Source organism: Petromyzon marinus, chromosome 24 (assembly GCF_048934315.1).
Source record: "Petromyzon marinus isolate PM22_M1 ecotype Great Lakes invasive population chromosome 24, UKy_Petmar_22M1.pri1.0, whole genome shotgun sequence".
Classification (NCBI taxonomy): Eukaryota; Metazoa; Chordata; class Hyperoartia; order Petromyzontiformes; family Petromyzontidae; genus Petromyzon; species Petromyzon marinus.
The window spans coordinates 5,130,454-5,144,246 of record NC_133690.1 but is presented as its reverse complement, the minus strand read 5'-3'; the positions used below and the strand labels follow the sequence as shown (position 1 = coordinate 5,144,246).

Here is a 13,793-nt window from a genome sequence, read left to right as displayed (position 1 = left end):
CTACACTGGGTGGGTGATGGTGTAGCTACACTGGTGATGGTGTAGCTACACTGGGTGAGTGATGGTGTTGCTACGTTGGTGATGGTGTAGCTACGCTGGTGATGGTGTGGCTATGCTGGGTGAGTGATGGTGTAGCTACACTGGGTAATGGTGTAGCTACACTGGTGATGGTGTAGCTACACTGAGTGAGTGATGGTGTAGCTACACTGGTGATGGTGTAGCTACACTGGGTGAGTGATGGTGTGGCTATGCTGGGTGAGTGATGGTGTAGCTACACTGGTGATGGTGTAGCTACACTAGGTGATGGTGTAGCTACACTGGTGATGGTGTAGCTACACTGGGTGAGTGATGGTGTAGCTACACTGGTGATGGTGTAGCTACACTGGGTGGGTGATGCTGTAGCTTCACTGGGTGATGGTGTAGCTTTGCTGGTGATGGTGTAGCTACACTGGGTGAGTGATGGTGTAGCTACGCTGGTGATGGTGTAGCTACACTGGGTGAGTGATGGTGTAGCTACACTGGGTGATGGTGTAGCTACACTAGGTGAGTGATGGTGTAGCTACACTGGGTGAGTGATGGTGCAGCTACGCTGGTGATGGTGTAGCAACACTGGTGATGGTGTAGCTACACTGGGTGAGTGATGGTGTAGCTACACTGGTGATGGTGTAGCTACACTTGTGATGGTGTAGCTACACTGGGTGAGTGATGGTGTAGCTACACTGGGTGAGTGATGGTGTAGCTACACTGGTGATGGTGTAGCTACACTGGGTTGGTGATGCTGTAGCTACACTGGGTGATGGTGTAGCTATGCTGGTGATGGTGTAGCTACACTGGGTGGGTGATGGTGTAGCTACACTGGTGATGGTGTAGCTACACTGGGTGGGTGATGCTGTAGCTACACTGGGTGATGGTGTAGCTATGCTGGTGATGGTGTAGCTACACTGGGTGAGTGATGGTGTAGCTACGCTGGTGATGGTGTAGCTACACTGGGTGAGTGATGGTGTAGCTACACTGGGTGAGTGATGGTGTAGCTACACTGGTGATGGTGTAGCTACACTTGTGATGGTGTAGCTACACTGATTGGGTGATGGTGTAGGTACACTGGTGATGGTGTAGCTACACTGGGTGAGTGATGGTGTAGCTACACTGGTGATGGTGTAGCTACGCTCTTGATGGTGTAGCTACACTGGGTGAGTGATGGTGTAGCTACACTGGTGATGGTGTAGCTACACTGGGTGAGTGATGGTGTAGCTACACTGGTGATGGTGTAGCTACGCTGGTGATGGTGTAGCTACACTGGGTGAGTGATGGTGTAGCTACACTGGTGATGGTGTAGCTACACTGGGTGAGTGATGGTGTAGCTACACTGGGTGAGTGATGGTGTAGCTACACTGGGTGAGTGATGGTGTAGCTACACTGGGTGATGGTGTAGATACACTGGGTGAGTGATGGTGTAGCTACGCTGGTGATGGTGTAGCTACACTGGGTGAGTGATGGTGTAGCTACACTGGTGATGGTGTAGCTACACTTGTGATGGTGTAGCTACACTGATTGGGTGATGGTGTAGGTACACTGGTGATGGTGTAGCTACACTGGGTGAGTGATGGTGTAGCTACACTGGTGATGGTGTAGCTACACTGGGTGGGTGATGGTGTAGCTACACTGGTGATGGTTTAGCTACTCTGGTGATGGTGTAGCTACACTGGGTGGGTGATGGTGTAGCTACACTGGTGATGGTGTAGCTACACTGGTGATGGTGTAGCTACACTGGGTGAGTCATGGCGTAGCTACACTGGGTGAGTGATGGTGTAGCTACACTGGGTGAGTGATGGTGTAGCTACGCTCTTGATGGTGTAGCTACACTGAGTGAGTGATGGTGTAGCTACACTGGTGATGGTGTAGCTACACTGGGTGGGTGATGGTGTAGCTACACTGGTGATGGTTTAGCTACTCTGGTGATGGTGTAGCTACACTGGGTGAGTGATGGTGTAGCTACACTGAGTGGGTGATGGTGTAGCTACACTGGTGATGGTGTAGCTACACTGGGTGGGTGATGGTGTAGCTACACTGGTGATGGTTTAGCTACTCTGGTGATGGTGTAGCTACACTGGGTGAGTGATGGTGTAGCTACACTGAGTGGGTGATGGTGTAGCTACGCTCTTGATGGTGTAGCTACACTGAGTGAGTGATGGTGTAGCTACACTGGGTGAGTGATGGTGTAGCTACACTGGTGATGGTGTAGCTACACTGGGTGAGTGATGGTGTAGCTACACTGGTGATGGTGTAGCTACGCTGGTGATGGTGTAGCTACACTGGGTGAGTGATGGTGTAGCTACACTGATTGGGTGATGGTGTAGCTACGCTGGTGATGGTGTAGCTACACTGGGTGAGTGATGGTGTAGCTACACTGGTGATGGTGTAGCTACACTTGTGATGGTGTAGCTACACTGGGTGAGTGATGGTGTAGCTACACTGGGTGAGTGATGGTGTAGCTACACTGATTGGGTGATGGTGTAGCTACACTGGTGATGGTGTAGCTACACTGGGTGAGTGATGGTGTAGCTACACTGGTGATGGTTTAGCTACTCTGGTGATGGTGTAGCTACACTGGGTGAGTGATGGTGTAGCTACACTGGTGATGGTGTAGCTACGCTGGTGATGGTGTAGCTACACTGGGTGAGTGATGGTGTAGCTACGCTGGTGATGGTGTAGCTACACTGGGTGAGTGATGGTGTAGCTACACTGGGTGATTGATGGTGTAGCTACACTGAGTGAGTGATGGTGTAGCTACGCTGGTGATGGTGTAGCTACACTGGGTGAGTGATGGTGTAGCTACACTGGGTGAGTGATGGTGTAGCTACACTGGTGATGGTGTAGCTACACTGGTGATGGTGTAGCTACACTGGGTGAGTGATGGTGTAGCTACTCTGGTGATGGTGTAGCTACACTGGGTGAGTGATGGTGTAGCTACACTGGTGATGGTGTAGCTACACTGGGTTATGGTGTAGCTACACTGGGTGAGTGATGGTGTAGCTACACTGGGTGAGTGATGGTGTAGTTACGCTGGTGATGGTGTAGCTACACTGAGTGAGTGATGGTGTAGCTACACTGGGTGAGTGATGGTGTAGATACACTGGTGATGGTGTAGCTACACTCTGTGAGTGATGGTGTAGCTACACTCTGTGAGTGATGGTGTAGCTACACCGGCCTGCGATGTTGGTGTTGCTACACAGCACTTGCCCCAACAGTCTGTCTGAGGCTACACGGTGGGGGTGGGGGGGACCTTTGTCTTTGTGCCTGCAGGAGGGTCCCTTCGTCTGCATCTCGCTGGTGAGCTCTGTGGCGGAGTCGGACAGCGTCCACTCCATGCTGTGTAAGCCAACTGCTCACCGGGGTTCACGTCCACGCCAGCTCTCTGTGTTGTGTTGCATTGTGTTTCTAAGTTTACTGTGTGCTTGTTTTCTCGTTCACTCTTACCTGATGACGGTTGCTTGTGTTGCAATCGAAACGTCGGATACTATTATTATTGTTTGATTTTATTTCCTACGTGAATTTACCGAAAGAATCACGGAGCAAAAATTGTTTAGTTTTGTAGATGAGATGTAGGGAGGTCAGTGGGACCTTACCTAGTACGATAAAAATAGTTTAGTTTGTAGATGAGATGTTGAGACCTCAGTGGGACCTTACCTGGTTACAATAAAAATAGTTTATATTCATATTCTTATTTATTTCCGTAAAGTCACGTTATTGTTTCCCTTCAACGTGACTTAACCGAAAAAGAATATGAATTACTGCAGTCACGAAAGCTTTAAATAAAAAAAATAGTTTAGTTTGTAGATGAGATGTAGAGACCTCAGTGGGACCTTACCTGGTACAATAAAAATGACATCTGAAACGGCGCCTTGCGGCGACCGTGCCGACGCCATGCCCCGGTGTGCCGCAGGGAAGGAGTACGGTCGCGCCGACAGCCGCTGGCTTCACTCGGACCCCACCGTGGTGGCGCTCGAGATCCTGACGGTGGCGGTTGCGGGGCCCCTGGCGCTGCTGCTGGTGTTCGCCATCGTCCAGGACAAGCACTACCGGTAGGGGTCATGCCGCTCTACCGGTAGGGGTCACGCCACACTACCGGTATGGGTCACGCCGCTCTACCGGTAGGGGTCACGCCACACTACCGGTATGGGTCACGCCGCTCTACCGGTATGGGTCACGCCGCTCTACCGGTAGGGGGTCACGCCGCTCTACCGGTAGGGGTCATGCCGCACTACCGGTAGGGGTCACGCCACTCTACCGGTAGGGGGTCACGCCGCACTACCGGTAGGGGTCACGCCACACTACCGGTAGGGGTCACGCCACACTACCAGTAGGGGTCACGCCGCTCTACGGGTAGGGGTCACGCCGCACTACCGGTAGGGGTCACGCCACTCTACCGGTAGGGGTCACGCCGCTCTACCGGTAGGGGTCACGCCGCTCTACCGGTAGGGGGTCACGCCGCTCTACCGGTAGGGGTCACGCCGCTCTACCGGTAGGGGTCATGCCGCACTACCGGTAGGGGTCACGCCACTCTACCGGTAGGGGGTCACGCCGCACTACCGGTAGGGGTCACGCCACACTACCGGTAGGGGTCACGCCACACTACCAGTAGGGGTCACGCCTCACTACCGGTAGGGGGTCACGCAGCTCTACCGCTGGGGGGGCGCTGTGGGTGTCACCGTATCCGTGACGACGCTGTGGGGTGTCCATGTAACGACGCATCTCCACCAACACCACTAACCACGTTGTCTCCACCGCGCACTCACTCACCCACACCACCATCACCACCTCCGCCCACACCACTAACCCGCATCACCACTTCCGCCCACACCACCACCACCATCACCGCCTCCGCTCACACCACCACCACCACCACCGCCTCCGCTCACACCACCACCACCACCACCACCGCCTCCACCCACACCACCTCCACCGCCACGCTCCCCCCTCCCCTCCCCCGCCCGCCCGTAGCCACTTTGTACAGGTGTGCCTGTGCGTGTGCGAGCTGTACGTAGCCACTTTGTACAGGTGTGCCTGTGGGTGTGCGAGCTGTACGTAGCCACTTTGTACAGGTGTGCCTGTGCGTGTGCGAGCTGTACGTAGCCACTTTGTACAGGTGTGCCTGTGTGTGTGCGAGCTGTATGTAGCCACTTTGTACAGGTGTGCCTGTGCGTGTGCGAGCTGTACGTAGCCACTTTGTACAGGTGTGCCTGTGCGTGTGCGAGCTGTACGTAGCCACTTTGTACAGGTGTGCCTGTGCGTGTGCGAGCTGTACGTAGCCACTTTGTACAGGTGTGCCTGTGCGTGTGCGAGCTGTACGTAGACACTTTGTACAGGTGTGCCTGTGCGTGTGCGAGCTGTACGTAGCCACTTTGTACAGGTGTGCCTGTGCGTGTGCGAGCTGTACGTAGCCACTTTGTACAGGTGTGCCTGTGCGTGTGCGAGCTGTACGTAGCCACTTTGTACAGGTGTGCCTGTGCGTGAGCGAGCTGTACGTAGACACTTTGTACAGGTGTGCCTGTGCGTGTGCGAGCTGTACGTAGCCACTTTGTACAGGTGTGCCTGTGCGTGTGCGAGCTGTACGTAGCCACTTTGTACAGGTGTGCCTGTGCGTGTGCGAGCTGTACGTAGCCACTTTGTACAGGTGTGCCTGTGCGTGTGCGAGCTGTACGTAGCCACTTTGTACAAGTGTGCCTGTGCGTGTGCGAGCTGTACGTAGCCACTTTGTACAGGTGTGCCTGTGCGTGTGCGAGCTGTACGTAGCCACTTTGTACAGGTGTGCCTGTGCGTGTGCGAGCTGTACGTAGCCACTTTGTACAGGTGTGCCTGTGCGTGTGCGAGCTGTACGTAGCCACAGTGTACAGGTGTGCCTGTGCGTGTGCGAGCTGTACGTAGCCACAGTGTACAGGTGTGCCTGTGCGTGTGCGAGCTGTACGTAGCCACAGTGTACAGGTGTGCCTGTGCGTGTGCGAGCTGTACGTAGCCACTTTGTACAGGTGTGCCTGTGCGTGTGCGAGCTGTACGGCGGCTGGATGACGTCCGCCCCCGAGTGGCTGGCGGGCAGCGCCAGCCTGCGCACCGACAGCGCCGACCTCCTCTGGCTCTACCTCGTCTTCTTCGACGGCCTCTGGGTGCTGCTGCCCATTGTGCTGCTCGCCCAGTCCTGGGGGGCGCTCGCCGTCGCTCACCGGCCGCACGTGGCCAAGGCCGCCGGTGACGGCGGCGGCGGCAAGCGGAAGTGGCGATGAGCCGAGCCGGAAGCCGGTGCTGGCGCGACCGTTGGAGGAGATTTCCCGTAGTCCGTCCGCCCGCCCAATTTTTTTTTGATTGGCGCGAGAGAAATGAAAATTTAAAAAAAGTAAAAAAAACGAGCGATCGAATGCCGACGGGTACCAACCACCCTTCGTCTCCCCAATCGAAACATTTCCCCGCCCCCCCTCCCCCCACCCCAGTGGTGCCCTCGCCAAAATGCACATCGGAAGAGCTGTGGTGAAAGAGAGGAGGGCGGGGAGAGAGGAGAGAGGAGAGAGAGAGAGAGAGACGATTTTGCTGAAAATAACGTGCGCGTTACGCCGTGCCGCATTGCCGCGAGTAAAAAACGCCCGACGTGAATCGCCTCGACATCGTGATGGGACTGTTGTGCTCTTTGTGGTTCTTTCGGTAAAAGTTCACGCAGGTAGGATAAAAAAATTGAAATAGATCTCGACGTAAATCGCTCGCGACAAATTTGTGAGCCACGGCCCTCGCCGAGCTCACGTTTAATGTCGGCTGCCCCGCCCACATTTAATGTCGGCTGCCCCGCCCACATTTAATGTCGGCTGCCCCGCCCACATTTAATGTCGGCTGCCCCACCCACATTTAATGTCGGCTGCCCCGCCCACATTTAATGTCGGCTGCCCCGCCCACATTTAATGTCAGCTGCCCCGCCCACATTTAATGTCGGCTGCCCCACCCACATTTAATGTCAGCTGCCCCGCTCATCTCTAAACCTTCATAAACAGGCGGCCTCAGCAGATTTCCCCCTCTCGGCCCCCCCTGAAATTTTGGGAAAGTCGGTAATCGGGATAACCGGATATCCGGCTGCTGCAAAATGCTGCAGGCTGCCACCTTGTGCTGCCCTGCAGACTGCCACCTTGTGTGCTGCCCTGCAGGCTGCCACCTTGTGCTGCCCTGCAGGCTGCCACCTTGTGCTGCCCTGCAGGCTGCCACCTCGTGCTGGCCTGCAGGCTGCCATCTTGTGCTGCCCTGCAGGCTGCTTGAGCGGCAGCCTTTCGAACTCATCGAACTTATCAGCCACATCAGCGGCTCCGACCTATTAATAAACTCCGAGTTCAAATCCAAGACAATTTGTTTTACGCATTTTGTGGCGCCCACTGGAAAACATTACACTGGATATCTCAGAATATTGAAGTCAACCCCCCCCCGCTCCCCCCCCCCCCCAAAGTCAACATCCTGGCTCCGCCCCTGATCACCGGGCCCCGCTAGCTCGACAGCCTGTCAACTGTACTAGCTAGGTAGTGCCGCTGAGAGTAGGCACGGCTGTGTGTGAGATATACATAAAGAGTGTGCACCCACGTAGGGTGCGTGCAGTCCCCTTCGCGTGCAAGAGTAAAGAAGGCGCCTCCAATGATTCCTGTCTCCGAACTGCGTCACGACACTGACGTAATGACGACTCGACACACTTCCCTTGAGATGGCATCTCATTGAAGACACGTTCACTTGGCATCAGGCGGAGACCTCCACCGCAACAGCCCCGAGTCTCCCGCGCATCTCCCTTATATACCAACACGAGGCCACGCCCCTTTTCTCGATCATTCTCGCCGACTCTGGACGCTCCATCTACCGGGGGACTCCACCGTTCACTTCAGTCACATGACCATGCCCCCCTTCCCGAACCTTCTCGCTGACTCTGGACGCTCGCTCTCCCGGTAGACTCCACCGTTCTCTTCCGTCACATGACCACGCCCCCCCTCATCGATGATTCCCGTAGCTACCGGTCCCTTCGTACACCACGACTGGTTCACTTCACAAGGGCCAATTAACTTCCACAAGCTCGACCGATCCCCACCACGGACGGTGCAACTTAGGCGATGTCTGCAGCTGCACCCGCGGACAATGCCCCGACAGCCCAGAGAGGCACGTGCTGGCACCGCTTTGCGCCCCACTCATTAGCGGCCCGTGGCCCCCGGCCGGTGATTTCCCTCGCCGCAGCACGTGCCTTCGACACCCGCCCCGAGCGCAACCTGCCGCATTTGTTTTCCTCGAAGCCACAACCAGTTCAGCGCTATGGGTGCTCCCGCGCGCACATCGGAGAGGGGACGAAGGAAAGAAACTCGACAACGCATCCAAAGACTCGCCCACACGCGGAAGTGGCATGCGCCGGCCACCGTCACCCCGTTCAGTTTACGGAAGCCGACACAGATGCCCCAGGACTATCGTCTGACTTCTCCATCAGCACCACGGGGGGCATTCCCGCGGAACGGTCGACGGCGGAATTGTGTCCGCCGTCGACAGCGTGCCCACCGCCTGTTCACACGTCCCTCCTCATCCGATGTGAGTTCCGCGAGCAGGGCTGCGGACCCGTATCAATGTGGTGCAGCGATATTTGAATGTGGGTGAAAGGACGGCTGTGGCCCCGGCGGGTACCGTGTTGGCCCATGTGATGTCCGCGGGTCAGATGGAACGTGGGCAGAGGCCCTTCATAACGAGAATCCCGATTTGGCTAAGGCACAACCGGGCGAATTGAAGTCGCAGTCGCTGCAATTTCAGATGTCCCGGCAAGAGCAAGTTCGACATCGGTCGCACTTCGGAAACGGCTCTTGGCCCGCTTTTAGGATCGTCTGTGCCAGGCTAGGTGCAGGAAGAGGTCACGTGACAGACCCAGCAGGTGTCCTGGGTTGACTGCTGTGCCAGGCTAGGTGCAGGAAGAGGTCACGGGGCAGATCCAGCAGGTGCCCATGGGTTGACTGCTGTGCCAGGATAGGTGCAGGAGGAGGTCACGGGACAGACCCAGCAGGTGCCGTGGGTTGACTGCTGTGCCAGGCTAGGTGCAGGAGGAGGTCACGGGACAGACCCTGCAGGTGCCCGTGGTTGACTGCTGTGCCAGGCTAGGTGCAGGAGGAGGTTACGGGACAGACCCTGTAGGTGCCGTGGGTTGACTGCTGTGGCAGGCTAGGTGCAGGAGGAGGTCACGGGACAGACCCTGTAGGTGCCAGTGGGTTGACTGCTGTGCCAGGCTAGGTGCAGGAGGAGGTCACGGAACAGACCATGCAGGTGCCCGTGGGTTGACTGCTGTGCCAGGCTAGGTGCAGGAGGATGTCACGGGACAGACCCTGCAGGTGCCCGTGGGTTGACTGCTGTGCCAGGCTAGGTGCAGGAGGAGGTCACTGGACAGACCCAGCAGGTGCCGTGGGTTGACTGCTGTGCCAGTCTAGGTGCAGGAGGAGGTCACGGAACAGACCCTGCAGGTGCCCGTGGGTTGACTGCTGTGCCAGGCTAGGTGCAGGACGAGGTCACGGGACAGACCCTGCAGGTGCTGTGGGTTGGCTGCTGTGCCAGGCTAGGTGCAGGACGAGGTCACGGGACAGACCCAGCAGGTGCCCATGGGTTGACTGCTGTGCCAGGCTAGGTGCAGGAGGAGGTCACGGGGCAGATCCAGCAGGTGCTGTGGGTTGACTGCTGTGCCAGGCTAGGTGCAGGAGGAGGTCGCGGGACAGATCCTGCAGGTGCCGTGGGTTGACTGCTGTGCAAGTCTAGGTGCAGGAGGAGGTCACTGGACAGACCCAGCAGGTGCCGTGGGTTGACTGCTGTGCCAGTCTAGGTGCAGGAGGAGGTCACGGAACAGACCCTGCAGGTGCCCGTGGGTTGACTGCTGTGCCAGGCTAGGTGCAGGACGAAGTCACGGGACAGACCCTGCAGGTGCTGTGGGTTGGCTGCTGTGCCAGGCTAGGTGCAGGACGAGGTCACGGGACAGACCCAGCAGGTGCCCATGGGTTGACTGCTGTGCCAGGCTAGGTGCAGGAGGAGGTCACGGGGCAGATCCAGCAGGTGCTGTGGGTTGACTGCTGTGCCAGGCTAGGTGCAGGAGGAGGTCGCGGGACAGATCCTGCAGGTGCCGTGGGTTGACTGCTGTGCAAGTCTAGGTGCAGGAGGAGGTCACGGGCAGACCCTGCAGGTGCCAGTGGGTTGACTGCTGTGCGAGGCTAGGTGCAGGAGGAGGTTACGGGACAGACCCTGTAGGTGCCGTGGGTTGACTGCTGTGGCAGGATAGGTGCAGGAGGAGGTCACGGGACAGACCCTGCAGGTGCCAGTGGGTTGACAGCGTGCCAGGCTAGGTGCAGGAGGATGTCACGGGACAGACCCTGCAGGTGCCCGTGGGTTGACTGCTGTGCCAGGTTAGGTGCAGGAGGAGGTCACTGGACAGACCCAGCAGGTGCCGTGGGTTGACTGCTGTGCCAGTCTAGGTGCAGGAGGAGGTCACGGGACAGACCCTGCAGGTGCCCGTGGGTTGACTGCTGTGCCAGGCTAGGTGCAGGAGGAGGTCACGGGACAGACCCTGCAGGTGCCGTGGGTTGGCTGCTGTGCCAGGCTAGGTGCAGGAGGAGGTCACGGGACAGACCCTGCAGGTGCCGTGGGTTGTCTGCTGTGCCAGGCAAGGTGCAGGACGAGGTCACGGGACAGACCCAGCAGGTGCTCATGGGTTGACTGCTGTGCCAGGCTAGGTGCAGGAGGAGGTTGCGGGACAGATCCTGCAGGTGCCGTGGGTTGACTGCTATGCCAGTCTAGGTGCAGGAGGAGGTCACGGGACAGACCCTGCAGGTGCCCGTGGGTTGACTGCTGTGCCAGGCTAGGTGCAGGAGGAGGTTACGGGACAAACCCTGTAGGTGCCGTGGGTTGACTGCTGTGGCAGGCTAGGTGCAGGAAGAGGTCACGGGACAGACCCTGTAGGTGCCGTGGGTTGACTGCTGTGGCAGGCTAGGTGCAGGAGGAGGTCACGGGACAGACCCTGCAGGTGCCAGTGGGTTGACTGCGTGCCAGGCTAGGTGCAGGAGGAGGTCACGGGACAGACCATGCAGGTGCCCGTGGGTTGACTGCTGTGCCAGGCTAGGTGCAGGAGGATGTCACGGGACAGACCCTGCAGGTGCCCGTGGGTTGACTGCTGTGCCAGGCTAGGTGCAGGAGGAGGTCACTGGACAGACCCAGCAGGTGCCGTGGGTTGATTTCTGTGCCAGGCTAGGTGCAGGAGGAGGTCACGGGACAGACCCTGCAGGTGCCGTGGGTTGGCTGCTGTGCCAGGCTAGGTGCAGGACGAGGTCATGGGACAGACCCAGCAGGTGCCCATGGGTTGACTGCTGTGCCAGGCTAGGTGCAGGAGGAGGTCACGGGGCAGATCCAGCAGGTGCTGTGGGTTGACTGCTGTGCCAGGCTAGGTGCAGGAGGAGGTCGCGGGACAGATCCTGCAGGTGCCCGTGGGTTGACTGCTGTTCCAGGCTAGGTGCAGGAGGAGGTCACGGGGCAGATCCTGCAGGTGCCCGTGGGTTGACTGCTGTGCCAGGCTAGGTGCCTGAGGAGGTCACGGGACAGACCCAGCAGGTGCCGTGGGTTTACTGCTGTGCCAGGCTAGGTGCAGGAGGAGGTCACGGGACAGACCCAGCAGGTGCCCATGGGTTGACTGCTGTGCCAGGCTAGGTGCAGGAGGAGGTCACGGGACAGACCCAGCAACTGCCGTTGGTTGACTGCTGTGCCAGGCTAGGTGCAGGAGGAGGTCACGGGACAGACCGAGCAGGTGCCGTGGGTTGACTGCTGTGCCAGGCTAGGTGCAGGAGGAGGTCACTGGACAGACCCAGCAGGTGCTGTGGGTTGACTGTTGTGCCAGGCTAGGTGCAGGAGGAGGTCACGGGACAGACCCAGCAGGTGCCCATGGGTTGACTGCTGTGCCAGGCTAGGTGCAGGAAGAGGTCACGGGACAGACCCAGCAGGTGCCTTGGGTTGACTGCTGTGCCAGGCTAGGTGCAAGAGGAGGTCACGGGACAGACCCAGCAGCTGCCGAGCATATTCACGGGAACGCGTGCGTGTGTGTGCCTGTGTGTGTGTCTGTGTCTGTGTGTGTCTGTGTGTCTGTGTGTGTCTGTGAGTGTGTGTGTCTGTGTGTATGTCTGTGTGTGTGTGTCTGTGTGAGTCAAGGCCTATGCTACCATCAGTAGGCCTGGGCTCTGGGTTGTTCTTCGTGCTTTCGGAGTCCTTGACCCTCTGCTCATGCTCATTAAGGACCTTCATGATGGTGAGCGGGCCTGGGTAAAACTACGTGGTCGGCGTCAGAGCCATTGCCTGTACACCTTGGGGTGCGACAGGGATGTCCTCTGGCTCCAACATTATTTAACATCTATTTCGATCACGTAGTTCGTGAAGCCTTCAGTAGCTGTACCCGATGAATTTCCATCTGGTACAGATACAATGGGAGGCTGATCGATGCCCGGGTGCGGTCAAGGGATGGCTCCCTATTGGTCAACCACGTTACGTATGCCGGAGACTTGGTAATTTCGGCATACTCAGAGGAGGAGATGAGATGCTGCTGCTGAGACTGGAGTGTGCCACTAAGAGGTGCGGCCTTACCATCAACCCCACCAAAACTAAGCAACTGCCTGGGTATTTTGTACAATCGGGCACTCTACCCCCACAACTCCCAATTGGTGATGGGGCAGTTGTGGAGAGAGTGGAGAGTTTCCCATACCTGGGTAGTGTGCTTATGACCGGCTCCAGTTTAACAGCAGAGGTCTCACTCCGAAACAGTCGAGCGGCAATATCTTTTCATCGGTTGCGTAACGCTGTGTGGAAGCTACCTAGTCTGTCGCTCCGCACTAAGCTTCAGGTCTTCTCGGCCACGGTCATTCCCTCCCTTCTCTACCCTTGCGAAACGTGGACCCCCCTAATGGAACATCTTCGACGGTTAGAAACATTTAGGCTGGCCTGCCTACGATCCATCCTGGGTTTAACCAGGCTGGATTGTGTGAGGAGCTCACAAATCCTTGAAAGATCTGGGCAAGGTCCCATCGGTGAGCGCCTCCGGCAGGCAAGGCTGCGTTGGCTGGGTCATGTAGCCCGCATGCCCAGCCACCGCATGCCGAAACAGCTTTTGTTCGGCCGGATTGAGGGGGCTAAACGGGCGCGGCACGGGCTAGATAAGAGATGGAGTGATCTGGTACAGGAGGACGTGGAGCTGAGTGGACTTGCCGATGACTGGTCCCAGTGGTGTCAAGATCGGCCTCTGTGTAGGAGGCTCGTGAAGGACGCAACTGGGCAGTTGGAGGTAGTCACCCTCCAACAACAACGGAGTGCGGAGGAGCGACGCTCACAACGAGTGGAGCGCCGGGTGGCTAAAGCACAGCAGGTTGGCACAGTAGGGGGCACAGGTGGTGCATCAGTCAGTCATCTCAGTCATCTCAGTCGACCCGTGGCACCTGGGTCTGCCCCGTGACCTCCTGCCAGTGGGCGTTCGACACTTCACGTGGCCTCTAGGTGCACATGGCCTGGCACAAGTGTCGTGGTGACGTCACCGCCACTTAGTGGCGAATGGCGGTTGTTGTTGTTGTGTGTGTCTGTGTGTCAGTGTGTGTGTGTCTGTGGGGAGCGATAGTGTAGCGGTTAGCGCGCTGCACTATGAACCTGGCCACCCGGGTTCGATTCCCGCTCACGGCTAACACCAGTGACGATTATCTGAACCGACTCAGCCTCAAATGAGTACCTGGTGCGGTGTGTAAGCATTG

At 57.6% G+C, this 13,793-nt stretch overlaps 1 protein-coding gene across 1 annotated transcript; it reads left to right on the top strand.

Moving 5' to 3' along the window:
- Nucleotides 1-3,163: 3,163 nt before the first annotated feature.
- On the top strand, nt 3,164-4,121 carry LOC142928898 (emopamil-binding protein-like). The gene is made up of 2 exons (XM_076069366.1): nt 3,164-3,373; nt 3,944-4,121. Exons 1-2 carry the CDS (start codon nt 3,214-3,216, stop codon nt 4,084-4,086), a joined length of 303 nt encoding a protein of 100 aa, XP_075925481.1. The 5' UTR covers nt 3,164-3,213; the 3' UTR covers nt 4,087-4,121.
- The last annotated feature ends 9,672 nt before the right edge of the window (nt 4,122-13,793 follow it).